The 27,303-nt window shown below is 38.6% G+C and overlaps 1 protein-coding gene across 6 annotated transcripts in view; it reads right to left on the reverse strand.

Annotated features, from left to right (window-relative positions):
• The window catches only part of LOC149267342 (putative serine/threonine protein kinase IREH1), a 183,057-nt gene that overhangs the window by 130,075 nt on the left and 25,679 nt on the right, over positions 1 to 27,303 (reverse strand). For all 6 annotated transcript variants that reach the window (XR_016260744.1, XR_016260737.1, XR_016260728.1 and 3 more), the window contains one exon: positions 21,751 to 21,923. Coding sequence is in view for 1 of the 6 variants with exons in the window: in XM_089432281.1 (XP_089288407.1) it covers positions 21,751 to 21,923 (173 nt within the window). In the remaining 5 variants the exon portion in view is untranslated. The remainder of the gene's footprint in view (positions 1 to 21,750; positions 21,924 to 27,303) is intronic.

Below are 27,303 nucleotides of genomic sequence, written 5' to 3' on the forward strand. Positions count from 1 at the left end.
CTAACCAATTAGTGATTCCAAAATCAAATATAATTGAAACGAATTTTGTTGACACAAGTGACAAACAATACAACATAAGCAATCTACAACTAAGTATTGGGGATTATACTTTTATCTTGCAATTCCCCATGAAAACCTTATTTTTTGACGATAGTGACATTGTTTTGGGCTCACCCTGGATGGAAACTCTAGGGTCCTTTAGCTTAAATATGAAAAATAAGTTTTTGACATTTTCCCACAGAAAAAAAATAACACTTCAAGACATTACCTTGAAGCCAGACTCAATGACTCCAAAAGACATACAAGAAATCTCAAAAGTAATCCTTCAAGAAAGTAAAAAAGCGTTACAAAATATGCGAAGGGAAGTTGACAAAATCACCGTTGACAAAGACCATATTGAAAAATTACTGACGCAAATTAAGAAGCTCGAGGACAAGAATGTTGAGAATGTAACTAGGTTCGATCTTCATTAAATATACTCGGTCATGACTTGATGATCTACTTGTCACAAGAAATGTAATTATTGATGTACTTGTCAAAAAGGAAAAGAAAAAAAAATATTTGTAAAAAAAATATTTTTTTTGTGGTCCTAGGTCAAAGCACCTATTGAGTGCTCTAGGGGTCTTATTGACAAGTCAGAGGGTCAAGATCATGATGTACTAAGCCCTAGGAGGGCTCATGTATCAAGAAGGAAAATTATTGTTGTTAATTTTAATGTAAAGAAGCCCCCAAATGATGGATCAACCAATGAACACCAAGTCGACCTAGAGAGGCTAATTCGCTCTCACATGAAGGTTATTTAAAGAGGCATTCACTCATCATTTGGAGTGAGACAGAGCAATACATCTTTTTGATCCAGCGAAGAAGAGGAAGATTTGATCCAGCAAAATAGTGGAGAGAAGAAGAGCAAATTTCTGGAAAGAAGAAGAAAGTATTTTTTTGTTGTCTTGGCTCACACGTAAGAGTTCCTTGGAGGAACTAGGGTTTCAATAGAGATATTTTTGCAGGGATTTGGATTGGGTTATTGACTAGTCTATCACTTAGGTTTGGCTTGGTTTGGCTCTTGGAAGTCTTCATTGGATAGGTTCTATAAGAAGAGGAATTTTTTGGGCTTTCCCCTCTTGGGGTTTTTCCCTGGCTTGGAGCCTATTTCCGGTGTCTTTTGTGTTTGCATTGATCTTCTTTATTGCCATTGTTTTGATTATAATAATCACAAAATATCAAGAAGGAAAATTATTGTTGTTAATTTTAATGTAAAGAAGCCCCCAAATGATGGATCAACCAATGAACACCAAGTCGACCTAGAGAGGCTAATTGGCTCTCACATGAAGGTTATTTAAAGAGGCATTCACTCATCATTTGGAGTGAGACAGAGCAATACATCTTTTTGATCCAGCAAAGAAGAGGAAGATTTGATCCAGCAAAATAGTGGAGAGAAGAAGAGCAAATTTCTGGAAAGAAGAAGAAAGTATTTTTTTGTTGTCTTGGCTCACACGTAAGAGTTCCTTGGAGGAACTAGGGTTTCAATAGAGATATTTTTGCAAGGATTTGGATTGGGTTATTGACTAGTCTATCACTTGGGTTTGGCTTGGTTTGGCTCTTGGAAGTCTTCATTGGATAGATTCTATAAGAAGAGGAATTTTTTGGGCTTTCCCCTCTTGGGGTTTTTCCCTGGCTTGGAGCCTATTTCCGGTGTCTTTTGTGTTTGCATTGATCTTCTTTATTGCCATTGTTTTGATTATAATAATCACAAAATATCAAGATGATAATGATTTAATCTATATCACAAGAATTGGCAATGAAATGAGAGAAAACAATTTTAAATGAAGCCCTAATTCTATGCCCTAGGTTTTCTCAACAAAGAAATCATTGGAAAACAAGGTACAACAACTTATCAAAAAGGAAGCATCGAACTTAGAATTCCAAGTTGAAGAGAAAGGAATAAATATCGATCTAGTGGATATCACAACTTAAGAAGAAGACAAGCCAATTGAAGCAAAGATACACTTAGATGTCGCAGTTCAGACGATGACCATCCCAAGTGAAGGTTTTGTAAACAACTCAACAACATCGTCACCTGAAGTAAATCAAAATATTGCCACACACATGATAAAGGAAATACAAACCAAAATAACTCCTTATCTACATCCGAATCACAAGAACAAACATCCCAATCAATCTATGAATCAGTATCACTTAGAACATAAACAACAAACTTATGTTCCACAAAATATTGAAGTTTGCACAATTCAATCCAGTGATAATAGTTCAGCACAAGTTTCTAGTAACCAAAAGATTCCACAGAAGATTAACTTAGGATGGTCAAATCTCTTCTCGGTTCGACAATTTTATTTATCACTCCAAGGATCTTATCAACTTGTATCAACAAAGATGACAGATCAAAATATTCCAACAGATGCGAATAAAATTACAGAGACTAACAACCCATGATATGTCTTGTCAGCAATAAGCTTTGATGACAAAGCTTTTTGAAGAGGAAGACAATGTTATGAATAACATATATAAAATAATACAAATAATGTAAACAATAATAATAATAAATAATGATTAATTAACTAGTAATTAGTTAATGAAGAGGTATGCCGTTAATGAAGTGCTATTAGGGGTATTGAAATAATAACACTCAAATAGATGTTGGCAATGTTAGTGACCTAATAATATCAACTATGGTAGTTGGTTAGTTGTGTCATGTTTGGTAGAATCTAACTACCATCCATTCAAATAATGGTGTATGTAAACCAATATGTACTTGACTCATAATAAAGTTTCTTACAATCCTGCTTGCCATATTTGATACCAGAGAGGCCTACCCTATAATGATGGTTGGGAACCTATCGTCACTATTGCCACTAGTTAGGGCCATATACTCAAGGACCACGACAATCCATTTCCTAATGATAGGTCCCTACCTCTGACTATATGATGTTGTTGGCCTTATGTTTGGACTATAGGCCCCTACTACAAGAGTCACTTTACATACATATACTTCTTCAAACTATCTTGGTATTTGCGTACTTTTTCCTTACTATCATCACATGCTCGTACAATGTATGGCCACCCTTTAAATATCATGTCATCAACAGGTCATTGCTAAGTCCTTCTGTAAATGGACACGTACATTCTTTGTCTACGGATCTGTATGTCACTGCATCTTGTGTCTTCAATTATTATCTGCATATGAACCTATCTCCCTCTATTGTACGAATGATTTTCCTAATCTGTGGCCCAAACTATACACTGCACTCAAACCTAGATTGCTCTTGTTACTGCACAATCTACTTCTACATGGTCTATAGATTTATGTCTTCTACGCCTGTGTGCAATACTTTAGAAATCGGTATACCTGAGAAACAGTGCTCTAATACCATGTTAATTTCTAACCCCAACTACTAGCAATTTACTACCTAGTAAATTCTCTTCCTGTAAATTAAATATTTACTACAGATGTATTGAATGAAAAGCATTGCTGAGAATTTTAACATGTAAATAAAAGGTAAATAGTGGAAATAAAATAACAACACCAATTCCATACACCTACACTCATAAACTTAAGGCCTTCAAATTTTGTTGGTTCATCAATAATAATCTTCAGCATACAAGGGCTCCCTTCTTGGAAAATGACCCTCCAAGGAAAAATACAAATAGCAAAAACTTGGAAATTATCCAACAAATCAAACCCTCAAAACTTGTCCTTCGACCTTGCTTCGCTAACATGGATCATTCTCCCTTGTTGTCCCTTGCCCCTCTTCGTCGGACTCTGCACACTTGGATGAATGTCCTTCTCTAACAAATCACTGAGATCTCATTATGTCTTCTGCTCAAAAGATGTGTCTTCTCACTTACCCTAGCCTTCATTTTATAAGTTTGAGTTACTAACCAAATCCACAACCCTAATCTCCAAAGTGATTGACGACTAAGATTAAATCTCAACTTCACTTGAGATCAATGGTTGAGATTCACCTTGTAAAATTATCCTAAAACCAGCTATCTAAGCAAACAGATCAAATCTAGTTACTTGTTGGAATTATAAACTCTTGCATGCAATGAAAAATGAGAAAAGCAATCACACAGTGTACAATTTATTTCTGCTCTTCTAAATCAGTTCATCATTCAAAAACTATCTTTAGAACTTACTAGAGCTCCCTTACAAGAAAAATGGCTCTGAGAAATTAACTAAATGAACAGCAAAACTAAAAATTTCAGCCTGCAGAGAAATCAAGGAAGCATTCCCTCCAATGCGTACAGTGGTATGAAATACATACGTACAGTTGCACGACCTGCTCTGTTAGGCAGTATGGTTGTTCCTTTCCTTGCAGTTGACTGGATCCCCATCTTTTTTGAAAACGAGTAGCCTTCTCCTTGATGAACTACTATTGAAATACTCAACAATGGTTGAAAATCAAATCTTTGATTTTCTCCTTCATTCACGTGACTTGTGAAATGAATGCTATGTGCGTCTTTGTCCTTTGCCATCTCCTTCTTTTATAACTTTGACATGAGCCAAAAACCTAATCTTCAACAGTTGGGATCTTTAGTCACTTAATTAAATTACTAAGTGACCCACTTTAGTCACTTTAATTAAAAAAAATGTTCACGTTATTAATTAATTAATTAATTAACAGTGTCCACAAGGACTCCCCCCCCCCTAGGGATCTAATTTCCTAGCTCCCCTGCGCTTTGGGGACTTGGGGACAAGAAGGGGTCATTTCCCCACGCTCCCAAAAAGCAGAGTACGCAGGGGGACGTGCCAGGGGGTCGTTTCCTTGTGCTGAGGGGTCATTTCCAAAAAGGGGGCCGTGAGGGGTTGTGGGGTCGTGGGGGGTCGAGGGGCCCAATTTTTTTTAAATAAACTTTTGTTTATAATTAGGATTTAACATTAGTTTTAATACTTTAGGGTTTCAATTCGTTTTTTTATTAATTTAATTCATTATTTGCCCTGGCCCCTCACTCCATTCGCAAGAGGGTCCTAGTTCCTCTGCAGCAGAGAGGAATTGGTACACATATAGCTTCATCCACTTATCAAGAGGAACAAGCTTACCTCTAAAAGAGTGGAGAAGTTAGTTGTTGTGCACAGTGCCCTACGTCTTGAGCATAGGAAGACACCTGAGTATTTTAAGGGACCAGTAACACAATGGGATGTTGATCCAAAGGATGATGCACAAGTAGATATGGAAGAGATACTTTGATGAGAGACAGATGGGGTTGGTTGGTGTGCCACTTAGCATGTTTGAGAATGCTAGTAATTCAGATTCAGATGGTGATATGGTTGACCCTGATTTATTCATGCAACAGCTGGATGAAGAGACTAGTGGGGCATTACCTTAAGGCTTGAGCAAAATTATGCTCATTTATCTTTTGATATGTTGATATTCTTATGTTATTCTGCCTCTATAAAATTTTGACTCTTGATGTATTAGACTTGACTTTAGTCTTTTATAATTCTATAAAATTTTGATTCTTGATGTATGATGTATCAGACTTGACTTTTATAATTTTATGTCAATATTCACTGTTCAGTATTCAATGTTCATAGTAGGAAGTGGAATATCAATATGGTTTAAACTTTAATCATAATGTATAATGTATGATTATAAATTAGCATTTTAAATTTATATGATATTAGATAATGATATTCATATCAATGATCATGCTTTGCAGCTTTTCAATTCAAACCGAATTGTGATAGTGGACTCAATTTTGAATTATATTTTATATTTATAAGTTTTTAAAACCCTGACGTCCCTCCACGTTTCCTAAAAATTGGTGGGGAGCTTTTGCATAGGCCGCTCCCGCGTATCCTCGCTCCCTCGCCCCCTCGTCCCGGAACCTTGGTGGAACATTGTTAATTAACTGTATTGTCGCATAGAATGTCCAGGCACCGCGACAATATCTCGGATCGGAGGTTGTCACCCTGATCCCCAATCTCTCCATTTAAATTGTCTCCCTGCAGCAAACTAAGGGCGGTGGACCCTACAGAAATGGAATGAAGGAGGCTTAGTAGGGAACCAACTAGTCCGGGACACACAGTTGAGCGACCAAATGCTTGTTTAGATCTAGCAAGACTTAAATGATTCGATTTATACAATTGATACCAATGTCTTGTGGAGTCAACTATCTTGCTAAGAAATTTAGGACCAAATACATGATGGACAACTGGTGCTAAGGAAAATGTTATTATGATGAAAAGAGATGCAAGATGCGATTAGCAAAGGGATGAGTGAGCAATCTTGAGGTAAGATCGTTTAAGACTCAAGTACTTAGTATTGATTAACTTTATGAGAAGAGTACTTAATGAAATGAAGAGACAATCTTCTACAAGACAAAATTCCAAATATCTCAACTGCCAATAAGATACACAAGATATATGCTCTTAAAGAAAGATCACTAATACGCCAAAAAAATTATAATAACCACAAGCCAATAATGATATTAATGTCAAGAAAGAGAACTAGAGCATTTATCCAATTTATGCTTCAATGACAATTACTTGAAAATTCCAAAACTACTTAAGAGATATTCAAATAGCCCAAGTTTTCTATTAGATCCAAATCAAATGCAAGCCTTTTCAATGATACTTAGTTCAATAGATTTCAAAATATTTATCATTCACCAAATAAGAAAACCTTTGCGCAATTTAAAATATTAGACTTATTTGTTCCAAGTGTGTGAAATGAATTTCTTTTAGGCAATGAGCTTCTATGTATGTGATTCAGAAACTCAGAAAATAGGAGTTTAAACTTGGATTTTATTGTCAATAATTGTACCAAAAATTTGTTGACCTGAACTTATGCAAACATTATCCAAAAGCACTTATTTTCAAAAATTAGATTTAGGACAGCAGCAAATTCTCTAATGACAGAAGTAAAATTAAAATGCCAAACTAAGCCAAACACGTCAAACAAATTCTGAATTGTGTTATGAACTCAAATCACTTGAAATTTCAGAATTTAATCTATGGCAGCCAATATGTTTCAGTGATAAAAAAGAGCAGCAAAAAAAACTTTATGACAGCAGGGAAATGCTTGCTGCAATCAAGAAGATCACCCTTCTAGATTCTTATGACAGTTACTTCCACAACGATATTAAAACTCCTAAATTTCAGATAAGTGTTTTATAGGATAGCAGTGAATTGTTTAGGACAGCAGCAAACAAATGTTATGACAGCAGCAATATGATAATGAAAATAGTAAGCTATCAATGTTATCTTTATACCAAAAATTTACCGAAAATTTTCCGAACTTGCCCGCATGAATTCTCAAAAAATTTCAGCCTCTTATAATGTGATTTCCATAATTATATACAGTCAGCAATTAAAATACGAAATAGGCTTAATGATGGATTCCCAACTCAAAAAATTAATCCCTTAATGTATTAGTCAACTTAGGAACTGATTTTAAGCTAATCCACATAAAATTTTGCCACCATTAGAAAAAAACAAGAGTACTCTAAGCATAGAAGCATGAAGAAAAGTTTGCTTACTGGTGAAATCAACAACAAGGAATGGAAAGCCTTCAAATAAGCCTCAAGTTGAAGCCTAAATTAAGATTAGGGATTTGTAGGGCACAAATTGCCTAGGGTTGATGACACCAACCCTATTAGAGTAAATTCCAAAATGAAAAAACGCTACATTTTGAGTTAAAAGAATCAATCAAGGTGAGATCAAGCCAAAATAGCCTGAATGTCTTCCTCCAGGAGGCCCTAGTTCAATTTGGCCCTATGCCCTAGCGGCTGACCTTAAAGGGCTTAGGAATATAGACGGAAAAAAAAAATATGAGTTATAACCACCACAAGGATTCCCAATGCCTTTATCTACTTGAGTGATGGAGTTTTTAGGGCTAAATTTAAGAGATATCAAATCTATACATGGAGTATGGGGCGAAACTCTAGTTTCCACTTGCAAATGCTAGCTATCACTTTAGGAGGGGAGAAATTAATTAGAAGAAAGCTCACTAAAAGGTATTCTATGGCATTCAAGGAAGATAAGTTTAACATGCAATGATCAACCAAGATTCTCCAATAAAAATATGCACTTAGAAATCAACAATAGAAAAGCCCTAGCATGTATCCATCACATGGAAAAAAATAGAAATAAAAATAAAAATCTGCAATTATACTCACAATTTCTCCAAGAAATTTACTTCTTCCAATCCAAAAAATACATCTCCAACCATGAATCTCCCATAGCAATAGCTCCAAAAAATAACATCTCCACAAGTAGCGAATACCAAAAAGGCTAAGTCAAACTCTCTAAAGGAGGCCAAAATCCACAAGTGATGATGAAAAATAGAATGGAGTGAACCTATCACATCCATTAACCCAACTAAAAGTCTTATAACAAGTTTGATTTTAAGTAGACATGAAGTAAATTGGTCACAAGCCAACCCAATATTTCATCAAAATAAAATATGCCACTATTTGCCACACGTGTGAGCCAAAATCCCACTCAAAGCATGACATCATGCTCTTTTAGAGCTAATAAGGCTCCAAAAGTGCAATGAATAGGCTATATGCATTTCCAACCATCATGGTCAACCACAATTTGAGGAAAGGTCCTCAAGTCAACCCTCAAAACATCTCCATGTCCAAAAGCCAACTTTGGGTGCCCTGCATCATTTCCATGGGTGCCATCTAGACAACGTGATGCACTATATCGCAAGCCTTGGGTCCCCATCAGGTATTGCAAGCCCTCCCTGATCATCCTGGGGGATGATCATCATCATCTAACTCTGGATCAAGGCATGCCCATAAAAAAACAGTGTCAAAGCCAACCTGGGGACATGTTGTGTCCATTGAGTACATCATTAAGTATCTCCAATGCTAAAGAAAATGAGCTCAATTTTTCGCATCTGCGGGTGCTTTGGGGTGTCAATCAACTATCAAGATCAACAAAGTGCCCAATGCTCTGTTGTGGAAGGGCAATGTGGCATCTCCAAGGTCATCATGCTCTTTGGAAGTGAGGTATGGCATGGGCCTCGTGTGGAATAGGTGTGTCATCAAGCCCTGAGTTGCTTTGTGAAAAACTACCTAGAAAAACCATCTCAAACTCAAGTGAAAGCAACCACTCATTACAAACAATGACCATAGATGCATCATATTGGACCACACATAATTGTTAAGGGCATTACTTCAAATTGGGATCACCTTCAAATATCTAACTAGGCCAAATCCTATAAAAGTGTTCCCTACCTTGTTAAAGTGGGCTAGGTAATCAACCCTATTAGGTGATTCCAACCCCTAAGGGAAGGTGACATTTCCAAGGTCAACCCTTCAATTCATAAGTGTTAGTGACAATAAGTGGCAACACATGGAAATGACTTCATGGGACCCACTAATGAAGATCCACATCCTAAGTGTATAGATGTAATGGAAGTAGCAATCATCGAGGCATAAGTTACCACTTTCTTCAGCATGCTTTTTCCATCCCTTCTTATGCACCTTTTACTTCTTTTTTATAATGCTTTATATGGAATGTAGCTCATGTGTCCAAGCTTGCTTTTTATGATATAGCATTTATTTACCCCTTAATGATGAGTCGGTCTCTCGCTCATCAGGGTTGGGATATGCAAATGTTCCATATGATAAGATGGAGCATCTAGTGCTCAAAAACAGAGTGATGGCTAATGAGGGGGTTAGAGCTCATGTTGGGCTTTCGCCCATGCACTAATTACATCCTGACCATCTTTTGAATTTTAACTTTTCTTTTTCTTTTGTTGTGTCCATATTATGCTTTTATCTTTCTTGTAGTTGCATCAATGTCTAGGGAAATTTTCCCAACCCTACTCAATGATGTCGATGTATGAGTTCCAAATCCTAGTGAACCAATGATAGTTGACCCAAAGGATAGATGTGATATCAAGGGAATGATGAAAGGTGTTAAGCATGGTATGGACATGGGCATGCTACTTCAATCCAAGTTTCCCAAGTAGTGCCCCTCCTATTACCCTAAGGCCTTAAAGAAGGTCCCACTAGACTAGGGCTAAAGACTAACCCCACTGGTAAGGTGAGAGAACAAGTTTACAGTCAAGATCAGTCAATCATCCAAATCACCTCTTTATCCATGTTAGAATTCCCAAAACATTAAGTAAAAGCACTTGATTCCAAAATATTTGAAGCACCTGCCGAGTGGTAGCCCATCGACATTCAAGACGAATGTCAGATGGTGAGGTGTATGACCCCTGCAAATGGCGAAGGAATGTGGCATATCATCGTCATTGGGCAATGTGTAGGGTTGTTCGCTGGTTGGCTTTCCAAGATAGGAGAAATTTTTTCTCCTATAGGGTTATCCATTTTTGGTGGGTAATATGGACCATTTTTCTTATGTATGCATACCTCTTTGGTCATGGCCATCATTCTTCATGGCAATTTCACAATTTATGATGCATTTGCACTCTCGAAAGCAACACCTCACACTCTCCAAGGCAAAGAGGACGTCTATTGTGCTCTCTAGGGCATGCTAAATCATCTCCAAGTTGAACCACTCAAAACATCTTTCCCAAAGTACCATTCCAAGCATTATTTTTCTAATTAAAGGGGGTTGGACTTCTCTTGGGACAGCTATGGGGGGGAAGAGGCTGTGTGGTACATCTTATGGGGGGGAAGGGTCACTTCAGTAGAGGTCACACCAATGGACCAAGGCCAAGACATAAGCAAGCAAAGTTTGGAGAAACACAAGGAGTTGTCCACCTTTTCCTAGTCGTTGAGAGGTCAAGCATCAACATCACAAAATGTTGAGCATCTTAAGGAGAGCATTCGATCTCCTAATTTTCCTTCAAGTAATTTCAAATCACTTTTCAAGAGAGCGTTGGACCTTTAAGGAAAATCAAGGCCCCCTTGAAGCAATCCAAGCCTCTCCAAGTGGGATGTCACCTCATTTTTAGGGTTTTAAGCAATGTACAATCAAACTATTCTAATTACTTAGTCTCCAAGCCTTTTGTGGATGACAAGTCAAACTTTATTTAAGGTTTTTTGGACATTTTCCAAAGAGAAAAATGGGAAAAAACTCATCTATAAACAGAGAGCTCACTCTCCTCCCAAATTAATGTGAATTGTTGAGATCATTTTGCAATGATGTAATTAGTTTCATGAAGCTTTGAATTCTCTTTTTCTTGGCTATTCTACATATTTTCAAAAACAATTTTGTGATTAATTCAAGACTACTACAAGGTTATCAAGATCAATCCAATTGAAGGGCAACTTTGCCACTTCTCCATTGTTGGTGTGATGTAAGGATTAAAGCTCCTTGTTGGGCCACACCCTAAGGTTACTCAACAAGGATTTTATTTAATTCATTCTATAGTTGATCTTATAATTGAAGGCTTTCCCCTTTGAGGGATCCCTTCTAGTAGGGCTTAGCTTCATGACTTGTCTTGATTAAACAAAGAGGTAATTTAACTAATCCACCTCTTTACACTAATCCACAAGTATTAAATAACCAACTTAAGAGGGACATTCATCTTGACCCCAATAGCCCTAGTGGAGGTAAGGCACTTAAGCCCTAATCCAACAACCAGCCATTTTTTCTTAAAATTCTTGTTCTTGTCTTTTATTTATTTATATTATTGAAAAAAAACCCTAAAAATGGAAAATTCAAAGATCTAATTGTCAAAACTAAAAAGTCATTGAAAATCTTTTTTTATTCTCTAGAAGGAAGTTAAACGGATTATTTTTTTATTTTGACAAGTTTCTTGGAATTTGTGCCATATTGATGATCTAGAGGCCCAAGGAAAAATGGCCCTTTGTTTTATGCTTTCAAGGTTTATCTAATATCATTTTGAGGGTTTTGAAGGTGTCTTCACAAATCAAAAATTTAGTTACAGCCACATATTCTCAAGGATTGGTAAGGCTACTTGTCTATGGTTTTGTGAGAGAGTTTGTTTCTAAACCCTAAAGCCCTAGTTACATTACCTAAATGTTTAAACTGCATACTATCAACATTTCGAAGTGCATAAAGCTAAGTGCTAAAAAGAGTATTATCTTGATTAGGGCATTTTCCATTTTTGACCCTAGGGGGATTAGACCCCGTTCTCATGCAAGTTCAGATCAGAATGTTGTAACTTGTCATTTTCTTGCGTTATTATCATCGTTGGGCTATAGTTTCCCTTTGATTTCAATCCTAGAGCTCAAGCACCCAAGGATCCATCCTCCTAGTGTGGTTCTACACTTCTATGTTCCTTCAAAGACGCTCTAAATCTGGTATTTCTATGTTTATTTTAATTATAGATCTGGAAGTATAGGACAGTACAGTGTTGCGGGGGAGCGCCCCCCCCCCCCCCTTTGAACCCGCTCCCGAAGCGCGCTCCGGGCGGGAGCGGCTCGGGAGCGCGCTCCCAAAATCACTCCCGGACGAGAGCGATTTTCGAGAGCGCGCTCCCAAAATCACTCCCGGACGAGAGCGATTTTCGAGAGCGCGCTCCCGTAAAAAAATTTACGCTCCCTGGTCTGTTAGGGAGCGACTCAGGGAGCGATCGCTCCCGCGCTCCCGGAGCGTTTTTTAATGCCCGGGAGCGATCGGGGAGCGATCTCTCCCGCGCTCCCGGAGAGTTTTTTAATGCCCGGGAGCGATTTCAGCCGGGCCGGGAGCGGTTCGGCGGAAAAAAATCCGCCGGACCCGAAATTTCAAAAAAATTTAGAAATTTTTTTTTATTTTATAAGCCCAATGGGCCAAAAAAATTTCATTTCAACTTCATTGAGCAAGAGATTGAGAGCTAGAGCAAGAGCAAAGGAGCAAGGAGCAAGAGCTGAGGAGCAAGGAGCCAGAGCTCAGGAGCGAGGAGCAAGTGCCAAGGAGCGAGGAGCAAGCCTGCAGAGGTAAGTAACTTAATCATTTAGTTAGTTTAGCTGGTTAGGTAGTTAATTTGGTTAGTTTAATTTAGTTGTTTGAGTTTAAAGATCATGTATTTAAATTAAATTAATAAATTAAATGAATTAATCCCAATAAACTAAATTAATTTGCAGATTCAAGACTCAAACATCAAACACCATGGACCTAGGGATATTTATTGGCATTTTCCTCTTCCTGGTCCCTTTTATGGTTATTATGGTGGTGGAGAGTAGGAAACGGAGGGGGCCTGAAACTGAAGAGGTGGATGAAGAAGCCGGAGGAAGTCAAATAGGTGAAAACCCCAGTGAGGAGGAGGTGGAGGAGGGTGAACATGACCCTCAAAAAACTAAACAAGACCAAACTCCATTGTGGAAATATGTTCAAAGGGCTGAAACAGGGAGAGGGGGTGGAACCACTAAATTTCATTGCCCCCATTGCAACACTGATTACACAGGCTCATACACCCGTGCTAGAAGACACCTCTGCGGGAAAAGGCCATGGGATGGAGAGAAACAAATAGGAATCAAAACTTGTGCAGCGGTGTCAACAGCAGATAGAGCCAAATACATAAAGGAAGAGGAGGACACCCAATACAGAACAAAAAGATCAAGGGGTTTCTTTGAACCAAGCTCACAATCACAAAGAACTCCTTCAGCATCCTCCCAAGGCAGTGGATATGGACATGGAGGCACAGGGTCATCATCTTTAAGGCGTAGAACCATATCAGATTTCCTTGATGAGGGGTGTAGGAATGATGTGGATTCAAAAGTTTACAGGTTCCTCTATGCATGTGGGATACCATTCAATGTTCTACGCTCACCTTATTCGCACGAAATGGTTTCTACCATAAATGATGCCCCTAAAGGATACAAGAGCCCTGGGTATGACAAGGCAAGAACTGTTGGCCTTGATCATGAAAAAGCAAAAATATCACATTCTTTGAATAAAATGACAAGTTCTTGGACTAACAATGGGGTGTCCATTGTATCTGATGGATGGACAAATGTAAAAGGCAAGCCATTGATAAGTGTTCTTGCTGTGTCTGTTAGTGGTCCCATCTTTCTAGCTGCACATGATTACTCAGACAAGTTCAAGACCGCTATCAACATTGCAGAAGCATTGCTTGAAACAATTGAGCGTATTGGCCCATACAATGTCATCCAAGTCATCACTGATAATGCTCCTAATTGTAAGGCAGCGGGAGCAATTATTGAGGATAAATACCCGAACATATTTTGGTCTGGATGTTTGGTTCACACATTGAACCTTCTGTTGCATGATATTGTCAAAAACAAAAATGAACAATACCAATGGATTGGTGATTTGTACAAGGAAGGAAAAAAAATGATAAAATTTATTACAAATCATAGCAATACCCATGGCCTTTTCCGCAGTCACTCGAGATTGGAGTTGCTGAAGATTGCGAGGACTAGATTTGGTAGCTATTACCTCGCCTTCAGGCGCCTTTTGAAGGTAAGAGAGGCATTAGCTAGCATGGTATCAAGTCCACATTGGCAGGTGTTAAAGGAAAGGGCTACAAATGTAGCTGACAGGGCAGGTTTTGAAACGGTGGAGGAGGCCGCTCTTGATGGGCAGTTTTGGACAACTGTGAGGCAGGTATTGGATTTCACCAAGCCAATTTATAACATGATTCGGTTTGCAGATACAGACAAACTAGTGATTGGCGAGGTGTATGAGCAAATGGATACCATGTTGGGGGAAATAAAAGACATTGTTCATAATAGAGACCCCAACTTGTACAAACTGATTCATGATTGTGTGTGTGAACGGTGGAATAGGCTTAACCTTCCACTACATTGATTGGCGTATATCCTTACGCCAAAATACTACTCAGAATCTTGGTTGGGCAAACCTGCAGCAGGGGGTGGTGTTAGGACCAAACCCCATTTAGATCAAGAGGTAACTAGAGGATATCTGGAAGCATTAGAAAAGTTGGTGCCTGACAGGGAGGAATGTGCAGCTGTGCGCCTTGAAATAGGCAGATACTTCAGTGGCAGTGGTTTGTATGGTAACTTCCATGCAATGGACGACAAAGATAAATTTGATTCTCTCACATGGTGGGAAACATATGGCGGCCACGGACTTTTGCCAAAATTGGCAAAAAAAGTTCTTTCACAGGTTGTAAATTCTTCTTCTGCAGAGAGGTGTTGGAGCACCTACAGTTATATACATAATGTGAAAAGAAACAGACTCAACGAAAACCGAGCAAAAAGCTTGGTTTATGTGCACTACAACTTGAGGTTGTTGAGCCATTACTGTGATCGGGCTAATGAAGATCCCACATATAAAATTTGGGACAATCACCCTGAGGACGACAATTTGGAGGATGGCATTGTACATATTGAAGAACTAGAAGAGGAGCTTGTACGGGATGAAAATGAAGCAGCTGCAGCAGCCATGCCACCTCCACCTCCACCATCCAGTAGCAGTTCTCGGGGCCCGAGTCTTGTTCCATTGCTGTCGCCACCTCCATCGACACCCTCGCGTGGAGGCTCTAGTTCTGGTCGTCGGTCTGTGCGGGAGACTCCTAGAAGACCACCACGACCTGCTTATACTCCTGGAGACTCTCGTGGCAAGGGCCACTTGTAGATTTACAGTTTACTTGTCTTTTTTAGTTTCTATTAGACTTTAGTTTTCATAACTGTTGAGTTTTGAGTCCTTGACTCTTGACTCTTGACTCTTTCATATCATTATGACATTATGATATTTTTTGTAAACATTATATCACTGTGACAATGAAAATTTGAAGCTTGAAGTTGGGCCTTGGCAATTATAACTCATTGGTAATGATTGTGAATTATGAATATGATGCTTTGTGAAAGACTAAAGTTGTTTCATTTCATCTCATTATTCATGTTTCATTTTATAAATTTTTAACATTTCATATCATGTTAACAGTTAGAAGTTAAGACTTAGAAATATCTTCGATATTACTTCTTGTAATGGTTAAACTTGGCTTACAAGTACAACTTTGGTGATCAATGATGATAAATGTTATTGAATTTTCAATTCTGAAAGCTTGAAGTTGAAACTTTAATATTGAATTTGATGAATCATGATTTATAAGACTCAATATGTTGCAGTTGTAATAAGTATTTTACTAACTTGTGGACATGGTTGATGACGATTATAATTTCTAGATGATTGATGTGATATGGTTCAATGATCAATTTATGTTTTTTATGTTTTTTATGTCTATTTCATCATTCTACATGTTTTTGTTGACATATATGTATCAAAAATTAAAAAATATAAAATATATATATATTTTTAAAAAATCGCTCCCGGATTCGCTCCCAAACCGGGAGCTTCTGAAAATGGTCGCTCCCGCTCCCGCTCCCAAGTAACATTGGGACAGTAGCATGCTTGTCCAAATCAGGTTACAAATAAAGTGGCAATCAAGCATAAGTCATCTCACTTGGTATATGTACCTTTCCTTCACTCTTAATAATCAAAGGCAACCAGTTATTGGGTATTTTGAGTGAGTTTTGTATGTTGGTTTGTATTTTCTGCAGTTGGCATTCATTCATCAAACTTAACATTTTGTTTCTACTAACTCTTAACCTTCATCATACTTAATGCTTCTAGGCACCAGTCTTTTAAGCTTCTTGGTGAAATGTTAAAAGATTGGTATACCCCCAGTGACATTGTAAAGGTTAGCCTAAAGTGAGATTAGATTGCGCTGAGGTGACAGTGGGTGCATCTCCTGTGTGATTACCACTTAGCACCTTGATCACACCATGCCAAGGTTGCTAATCCAGGCAGTAACAATCCTCACCATAGGTTCTTCTTGTGTTGATACCCATCAATGCAGCATTAACTAGTGATGGGATCAATGTGCAGAATTGATTTTGAAGCAAATAAATTCAACATTTGCACTAGATTTCCAAGCACTCACCATCACTCATGCCAACTCTTACAATAAGGATTTAAAACACAACATACAAATCATAGTGACAAAGACCCATAACACAACGATGATTCCTTAAAAGAGGAACAACAAAAACCAGAGTTTAGCTCACACCCATAGCAATTGAGCGAAGTTGCAACAGCAGAGATCTCACAGATACAAACTAAATCTCCATGGTGAAAAAAACTGACCAATGCTCAGAAATTTAAGGGGATACACCATCCCTTTGTGGCCCAATGCTCTCTTTTTCAGCACCAGATTTTTGTTACACAACCTGCTTTCCCTTCAAAAAATGGCATTCTCTTAAGAGATGTAATTTCTCATTTAAGAAACAGCAAGATCACACCCAGCCACCCACCCAAATAGAAAAAATCTGATTTCTCTCTACTTTTCATTAACTCGACCAACTATGCCTCCCAGCTGCCTTTCATCAATTTGGTGCATCATTGTGTCTTTCTTCCACTTCCTGACAATTGTTGATCTTTACCACCATGGATCCAATATTATTTATGGATAAAGTAAGAAAACCATGCATCTCGCCCTTCCCCACATTGCAAAAGATATTTCCAAATTTCACTTTCAAAGCTGACAGTGGGTGTCCAGTGATGATTGTGAGCTTGATGATAATAGATTAGAAAGAAAATATATAAGTAAACAGAACTGGATGTTGGAATTAAACATTATAGGTTATTTTTGGTTATGCAGGATTACCAGTGGACCAGAGATGCTCCTACATAACAGTGGTGATATACAAGGCATTACCCACACCAAAAGTTTTGCAATTCGAAAGTAGGCTTTGGGTGCAAGTGTTCCAATTGATGTGATAGCATCTTCCCCCACTCTAGTTCTAACATGATCGGTGATTTTGATGTCATGCCTTGAAGGCTCTCTTTGGCTTCTGGTTGGTATTGATACCAGCTAAGATCCATCTTAACCCCAAATTATGAAGGGCTGAGACGGATCAATTCTCTTGAGGTGCAAAACTTACAAGTTTTTTCACTCTAAAACAAGGGTTGCACCTCAATAAATTGGATTCCTTTTAGAGCTTGATGGACCCAGGTTTAAGATGAATCTGGTTTAAGATGGATCTAGATAAGTGTTAATATTATTCAAAAAATAAAAAATAAAATTCAATTTGACCAACATGGGACACGTAAGCATTCTAGATGTGACACATCAACCTGGGCTGTAGAAGGAGCATCTTGACACAAGGACATCTATAATTGCACATTATTACTGCAATGGCATATACCCATGGTGGAATTTCATTCCACATGGACACTTATATCTCTCTCTCCAGAATACGATTCGAAATTTATATACTTTTACACATTTTTGCATTGTTTTGGCCATTTCCTAGAGAGGAGATTCCATTTGGTTATGAATACAAGACGTACACTTGAATTTGACCAACATGGGACACATAAGCATTCTAGATGTGACACATCAACCTGGGCTGTAGAAGGAGCATCTTGACACAAGGACATCTATAATTGCACATTATTACTGAAATGGCATATACCCATGGTGGAATTTCATTCCACATGGATACTTATCTCTCTCTCTCTCCAGAATACGATTCGGAATTTATATACTTTTACACATTTTTGCATTTTTTGGCCATTTCCTAGAGAGGAGATTCCATTTGGTTATGAATACAAGATGTACACCTGAGCCCCATTGGCTTATCTTTGGACACAACTGAATATTAATGTAATTCCTTCCTTGTTTCTTTTATGTCTAGTCAGGGGTCATTGTTCTCTATCTTAGCATTCCTTTTAGGGTGGGCCTTCCCCTGCAACTATGTCAGATTGGTCTCTTCAGCAACTACAGAAGAAGCTCCATTTCCACCAGTATAGGACCTCCAGTTTGCACAGAAGTTGAGGGTGGTTGGGCGGACCTTACAGGCTTCCATCAACTATTATTTCTGTTGTTGGCTTCCTAGCCAAGCACAGTTCTCTCAATTGGAGCATCTGTTGCGATCTTATTTCTGGTCTAGATATAGAGAGGAGCGAGGACTTCCAGCAGTCCCATGGAATGTGCATATTGTGCCCAAGGCTGGGAGGGGGCTAGACAAATTGATGTGGCTATGCAATGGAACATTCTTGTCACAAAATGGGTGGTTCATCATATGGAGGGTTCTCTCCTTGGCAGATCTTGTTGCAATATAGAATGATGAACACCCAGCATGTGGACAAGGTTCAGGGGCTGTGCAGGGGCAGCTGGGTGGTGTGCAAGGCCATAGCGGGTTTGGTCAGGTGGAATATATCTGGTAGTATAGCAAGTTGGAACTTGGCTAGGCATCCCATTTGGATTCTGGCAGTTACAGGATACTTGTATGGCAGAGCTTGCAGAGTAAAATTGGAAACTTTTTTCACAGGATCTTTGGGACTTACTGGTTTTTGTTGGAAGGTATTGGCACATCTTGTTGCATTTGCATGGTCTACTTCCGAGTGATCATCATTTCATTGTGTAGAATGTTGGCCTCATCCAGCAAGAAGACATATTTGAAACGAATATTTCCATGTGGGATTGGAGAGATCAGGAGTGTAGTTTTGGGCACCCCTTGCAGCAGTATGATTCTTGAAGGCTTCAGTCAGCATCATGAATTAGCTTATGTCCTCAAATCTCATTGGGTGGCTAATGATCTGGAGGATAGGTAGTTATCCCCTGCATAGTGTGCAGTTTGTGCGGTTGTATTACATGTTGTGGGTGTTTGCACAGTTATTTACCAGGGGGCTCCCCTCTAAAGACCAAATGTGAAAGAGTGGACTCTCTGATGACCTCTTCCCTATCTGTAATTGTTCAGAAACACTGAATCACATGTTTTAGTATTGTTGGGGTCCCAGAAGCTGTTGGCATTATGTTCAGACATAGTGTTCTGTTCTTCCAGGGAAGAAAAATCAACAAGCAACACTTCTTGCTGATTCCAACTACCATGTTCATTCTTATTTGAGAGGTGTCTGGGATTATCTGTGTATATCAGGTCTCCTCTACCTTGAAGATATACTGTAGGTCTGTATTTGATAATGAAGTCAATTCTAACTTCTCAATTCTCTGTCTCTTTTCTGCACTTTGAGGGGGAATTGAAAAAAAGTGCATATGCAGCTGCTGGCCAAAGGTTTTGCTCATCACACTATGGTCAGACATAGTGTTCTGTTCTTCCAGGGAAGAAAAATCAACAAACAACACTTCTTGCTGATTCCAACTACCATGTTCATTCTTCTTTGAGAGGTGTCTGGGATTATCTGTGTATATCAGGTCTCCTCTACCTTGAAGATATACTGTAGGTCTGTATTTGATAATGAAGTCAATTCTAACTTCTCACTTCTCTGTCTCTTTTCCGCACTTTGAGGGGGAATTGGGAAAAAGTGCATATGCAGCTGCCGGCCAAAGGTTTTGCTCATCAAGGATGCTAAGTTTCTAGATGCCACTGCATTCTCTGGTTTCATTCTCTGGCAGCACTGAGGAAGATGATATAAGTTCAAATGGATATACCCTTTAGTTTTTTAAATTTTGCTGAGATAAATTTATTTCTGTTAATAATGTAATTTTCCAAAGAGGAAAAGAATATTTTAAGAGACATAATTCAAAATAATGGAAAACAGGTCAGGGGTAGCCCAAGTGGTTGGGATCAATGTTATCAGAACTGGACCGATCACCGAACCGGTAGACCCCCAGGACCAAGAACCGGACAGAAACTGGTAAAAAACCAGACCAAAAAGCCGGTCAACCAAAAACACATAAAATATTCAAATTTTAAAGAAAACCACATGTATTCATGGGAATCCATATGAATCCAAACAATTTTATACACAAATAAGCAAAAGTTCTCATTTACAGAACATGTAGGGGTGCACATAACCAAAATAACACAAGTGCAATCCATATTTGAACAGAAAATACATCAAAAAACAAGACCTAGATGGCCTCTAGCATCCAAAAAAAATCATGCTGCAACAAAGGCCTATATATCATCAAAATATTTGCCTATATTGGGCTCTTCAACATCAATATCACCCTCAAAGCATTAAAATAAGATTAAAAAATGCTTAGCATGTCAATTCAAAATTTTGTTTGTGTGATTGGTACATTTTTAGTAGGATCATGAAAGAGGAGTTCAACAAGCAATGTCACTAACATCAAGGTACATAGAGAGATTGGTGCTCTTGCTTAAATGCTAGTTTGATACCTTCATACACGACAAAACCAAATGGAAACATTGCAATCCCCACAATCCTGAAATCCTGAAAAACTGTCAAGTCCACTGGATTTTGAGTGAGATTTAAAATTATACTTTCTCCATATGAAATCTAAATAGGCCGGAACCACTCTCAAACATCTTGAGTCATTTCATGGTAATTTTAAATTCTTAAAGTAAAAGTCACCTTTTACTTTAAGAATTTAACATTACCATGAATTGCCTAGCAATAGTAGGGCCATAGGCTTGAATATTAGGCACCTATTGTGGGGTAGTGCCCAGCCAAAACAAAAATTAAAAGAAAAAAAAGAAAAACAAACCCCACTTGCTACGTTCAATCAGCATTAGTAAACTTGTACCAAACTGGCTGGTTCGGTCGGTTCAAATCACCGGTCCGAACCAGTTTTTGCCTCAAAACGGTCGGACCGTCCAGTTCAGACCGGTTTGGTCCAGTCCTGATAACACTGGTTGGGATTCACGGTGATAATGTCACTCACCTCAGTTCAAATCCTAGCTAACCTTGCTTGGTATGGTTTGCAGGCTATCATATCGGGCCCAGGGCGGTTCCTGGCAGCAGTGCTATGTGATCCATGGTGACAGAAATGATGTATGTTCTAGTTACCGATTTTCTCCCTGACCAAATAACGATTTAAGATAATAAAAAAGAATAATAGAGAACAAACTCTATCAAACAAACAGGCATAATCACCCAATGTATCTTAATGAATTGTTTTATGACAAGTTTTATTTTTTGTCACATTAGCATATGATACTCACCGAAGCAATCTTTCTATCCGCCTCCCAAAAGTGTCAACTGTGAGAGCTTCAGCTTTACAGTGCTGAAGGACATCTCGAAGATCTTCCAGACAGGAAACCAAATATTCCAATGCTCCTTCATCATTCCAGTTTGCATTGGCTACACAGCGAGCAATATCTACAAGTTCATTTATCTGCATCACAAAATTCAAAGCATGGACTGTTACAAAAATATACCTACAAATTTATTTTTCAAATGCATTTATTTTTACAGTTTATAGGGCACACATATCTTCCCTCTAGTTTTGCATTGACCTGTTCATTTCTTATCCTTACTGAGAACAAAATTATGGCTTATCAATATGGAGAAAACAATTCCCTGCATTCATCCTTGAAACAACAAAACAGATTGAAGAATATAATTTAAAAATCATAAAACCAACAAGAGCTTCTCTAAATGTTTACATGCACTAAAAAAAATTCAGTTGCATTGAAAACAAAAAATTTCACAGTTGCAATGCAATGCGACATTCCCACAATTTTTTCAGTTGCATTGAAAATAATGCATTCCTACAAATTGTGCAAAATATGCTTTAAGAGAGTTGTGGTTCGAGCTTCTCTGATTCCATTAGAAATTAATCTAAGGAAGTTTATTCTTCACAGCTTAGGATGTTAAGATTAGCAGTAAGTTATCTCCTATGGACTATGAAGGGAAGAATAGCCATAGTTTTTGTCATTGGGTTATAAAGTTTTGGGAAGAAAAATTGCATCTCTGTAGTGAACCATGCAGGTAGAAATCCCAGAACTACTATTAGTTTTGCAGGGAGTCTACAGATCTTTTGTCTGATCGATGCAACTATAATCTTTCTAAGTCGCCTTAAAAACCTTTCTGCTATGTATAGTAAAAGGATTTACAATGAAGGTAGCCCACCCAAGACCTCAACGGAAGAATTCATTGTTTCCATAAACATTCAACCAAAAAGTGGTATTACTGTACATTGCAAGGCTTGTTTCCAAGGTCATGAAACAAGCACTATACAAAAATTACCTGCTTTAGAGGTAAAAGAAACTAGAAGAAAGAAAGTTTTCCAACTACTGCTACTGAAACAGAAATTGAAATTGAAATTGTATTGATGTCCTCAAGTGAGGAAAAATGGTCAATGGGGCTGAAACGCAACTCAAAATGTAAGGCATATTGGTTTAATGCATCATGTGAGCAAAATATACCCAAGCTAAATATCAAAACAATGAAAAAGAATTAAAGAAAAGAGAAGCAAAAGCCAAATATATTATTAGAGAAAATACAGTCTACTGCTCAAATGTAGATCACAAAACCCACTCTGTTGGATCTAGTTGTTGCTCCACAAAACTGGTATAAAATGAGATCAAGCGAGGTGGGGTCTAGCAAACACTTAGCCTCTTGTAGGACAATAAGGTTTCCCAAGGCATGGAAGCACATCCATAGTAGCATTATAATCAGTGGCATGGGACAACTCAGGCATGTACTCTTGTTTGATCGTCAATAATATCTTCCTTTCATGTTTACAGATGGTGGTACATAAGGAACAGGCTTGTGTTAATACTGGCAGGTAACAAAAGGAATAAGCACTCTTTCCACCCCTATGGAGAAGCTTCAAACCAGCATTAAACTAGATATAGTTTGTTCCTAACATAAGGTCCCTACCTCCCTTGTTTCCAATGGGCAACTAAGTTTCACTTTTTAGATTAAATCACAATAAGACAGAATAGACCTCACAAGCAACCATTTTGAAAAAAAAAATACATTTCAAAATGTTAGAAATCACAATGAGCATTAACATATAAGTATTTCCATGTATTGCCACAACTAGTTCATCTGTATCAGGTTTCACCACAACATCTTCATGAGGCTCTGATGAATAAAGATGGCAAGAAGACAGCAACGGTAGATGGCATTTCCATGCCAACACTTCAGAGCAGCTACAACGGCAACAGATCTGACTCTTTATAAATCTACGAGGAGGTCTTTAGGAAACTAAATACTCAGCCACACTCTTAATAACATAACACCAAAGCCATCACCCAACAAGGAGATCAAGAGGTAATCGATAAACAGAAGAATATCACTCTCATCAATGTTTCTTTGAAAACATAAAAAATACACCAGCGCAGGGACAAAGAAAATAAGTTCTTTAAGATAATATCAGTCCCTATACAAACTAGGTTAATGAAAGGAATAGACATTCTGGTCTACCTCATGACTAATGTAAGGAATGGATTACAAAAGCTGAGCAAGATGCAAGTGACAAATTCCCACATGCACTTTCTACAAGAATTGTCACCTTACATGCAGCCACGCAATAATTAGCATATATCCAACAATCAAAATTTAGAGAGCATCTTCGTAGTTTTAGGGGTCAAATCTAGCCTTGCTAACCTACAAGGAAAAAGAATGATTTGAAGGCTTTCTTGAGAACCTTTGCAAGCTTACGTTCACTGCTTACAGCTGAAATCCTCAACTATCCTTGAAAGGAAGCATCCAGATATCTCCGATATTAGATTTCTCCTTTTGAGCCATAATAAAAAGAATCCCAAAGAACCAAATAAAACAAATATATAGAGTTCATGGCACATTGGACAATCGCATTTAACCATGAGGATTCTGTCAAACCATATAGACATTAAACGCTTTAGTATTTACAAATAACTAGCTCCAACAGCAATAAGGAATCTCCAATATTATGACAGTATTTACAAGATGACAGCTAGGAGAATGGCATGAGGAGTTGATGAGGGCACAAATCCCAAAGGAGGAGTGTGCATGATCACATGTTGCAGTTATTGTCCAGTTGGAGTGCACGATCTTTGAAACTTCTGTCCATGCAAGAGGGTGCACTGGCTGAGTAGGTTAGGTTTAGGGTTTGACTAAGCCACCTAGGGCACTTGATGCATGTGACCAGATACATTGATTTTGAAATAGAATATAGAAGTAGTTTTGAGTGGCTGTATTCAGCATCTTTCCAATGTTTATAATTTCCAGCAGTATGTGTTTGTAGATTAAAATAACTCAACTTTGTTGTCTGTAATGAAACTTTCAAGTTTTAAGCTACCTAGGTTTAGAGTTAATTTGGCTGAGTGCAGAATCAGTTTACATGGTTTGAAATTTACCACAATACCAGAGTACGTTCACTGAAATCCTCCAGATCTGTGTCTGGAATGGCAGCTACCTGTGAGAGTGAGTTGTTGGAGGGGTGCAGTGGGTTGCAGATATGATTTCTTTCACGTCTAATCTGTTTTTGACAGTGTGCTTGGAGGGGCTGCAGTGATGATCATCTGGGTTGGATTCCTGATCTGTGGCTCCAGATCAAACGTGGTGAGATTGTCCACTATCTTGGGATCCCATTTGGAGCTGGGCTTTCAGTAGGTTAGTAGTGTAAGCAAGAAAGGTGTCTTCATTTGGAAGGGTCTTTGAAAGAGAGCTATCCTCCCAGAAGGTTCTCCTTTCCTCAAATATACCGACGATCCAAGAGATCACTAGTCTGATCCCAGTTAAAGATTTGTATAAGTTAAATATTGACACAGAGAGGCTCTTTTGGACAAATTGGAAAGGAAATGGAGATTTGGGAAACACTACGTTCCACCAAGTTTCTGGGACAGGGAAGCACGGGCATGGCAAGCAAAAGACAGATGTGTAGGGGCACCACCAAATTTTAGGAAAATTCAAGGGGGCACATCAGGATCCCCAGCACAGGAGTCCCTATTTATGAAATTATAAAATATAAATATAATAATGATAGAATCCCAACAATAACAACTCATCCGATGCAAATTCATCATTGTGCAATCTAAATCCAATTGAATACAATAATGCTGCCAATCCTGAAAAGTTAAAACTTAAAACAGATAAGTTTATTAAATTCTGAGTGGGATATGAAATTCTACTTTCTCCACACGAAGTCTAATGAGGTAACCACTCTCAAACATCCTGAAATAATTAATGGTAATGTTAACAATTTAAGTAGAAGTATTCATCCTTTTACTTTAAGAATTTAATATTACCAATAATTACCAAGGTCTTAGACACTTCATAACTCTATCCCTTATTTCTTTTCTATCTTCATGGGTCGTTAGACAAAAAAAAATTGTTGGGGGAATTCCTACGCATCCCCCTTCTAGGGGAAGGGGTGCCCAGACGTCCCCATCTTGGGGAAACACATCCCCCACGGTAGGGAAACGTTTCCCCATTTGTTTCCCCAAGTTTCCCCCGAAGGGAGATGTGGGGAAATGTTTCCCCGGGTGCCCCGTCATCCCCCAACCATGGGAAACATGAGGGTTCAGGGTTTGGAGGGCAAAGCGCCACAAGGGTCACTTGTGGGCTTCGAACCCAAGTATGGGGTTCTGCACCAAATCGTGTTTTGGGCATTTCCGGGAGCACATTTCTACATGTGATGACATGAGACAATAGAGGGCGGAAGGAGAATCCAACGCTTTGAGAATCGTCGAATTCCGAGTTGTAGAAGTGAAGATATGAATTTTTGAAGTTATACGATGGGTTTGCACTTATATGTCAAGGTCGGCCTAAGGGGACCCCTCATGTTTCCCCGGGTGTCCCCCCATCCCCCAACCATGGGAAACATGAGGGGTCCCCCCACCCTAGGGGACACATCCAAGTGGAACATTGGGGAAACCTCTTCAAACTTCATTATAAACAACCTTTGTCTCTGGTCCTCCATACTAGATGGATGTCCTCCAAGCATGAGGTTAGTTGGATCTGTCGAACTCATAGTGTTTGGTCTCCCCATTTGAGCTACAACCTTTGGGTCTTTGCTTGGTTGGTTGTTATGGGAGACAGCCTTCCAAAGATTGCCTCGCCCAAAGCAACATGTCAAATGGGTTATGCCCCTTTTGTCAATGATCAGAACCTTGCAGCATCTTTTATGGGACTGTAGCTTTGCTGGATCATGTTGGAGAGCTGTGCAGGACCGTTACTCTATTATGCTTCACAAACAAATTCACTACTGTGCAACTCTTCTTGGGGACTCAATGTCCCTAGTTTTGTCCCACCTGTTGGGAATTGGGAACTGTATTCAGATTTCACTCTGTTTACAATATGGAAGCTGCATTGGTAGTATACTTTTTTTCTAATGAGGTTAGTTCTGCCAATTATTTTTATCCCTCTTGGCGAGAAGAGATATGTATGCAATTCTCTGCCAAAGGTTACCCCCTTAACAAGAATGCCAAAGAATTCAATGTTGTAGCTTACTATGAGTTTATTGCTACCTTATGTTGATTTGTGTAGCTTACTCCAAGCCCTAGGGTTCGGGCTTTGGAGAGCAAAGCGCCACAAGGGTCACTTGTGGGCTTGGAACCCAAGAATGGGGTTCTGCACCAAATCGTGTTTTAAGCATTTCCGCCAGCACTTTTCTACATGTGATGGCATGAGACAATAGACTTCGAGAATCGTCCAATTCCGAGTTGTAGAAGTGGAGATATGAATTTTTGAAGTTATACAATGGGTTTGCACTTATATGTCAAGGTTGGCCTAAGGTGTTTTAGGCTTGTGACAGGCTGGCAACCCTTGTGTGACATCTTAGG

Source organism: Pinus tabuliformis, chromosome 6 (genome assembly GCF_031772625.1).
Source record: "Pinus tabuliformis cultivar Carrire ecotype Pingquan chromosome 6, CPIR1, whole genome shotgun sequence".
Classification (NCBI taxonomy): domain Eukaryota; kingdom Viridiplantae; phylum Streptophyta; class Pinopsida; order Pinales; family Pinaceae; genus Pinus; species Pinus tabuliformis.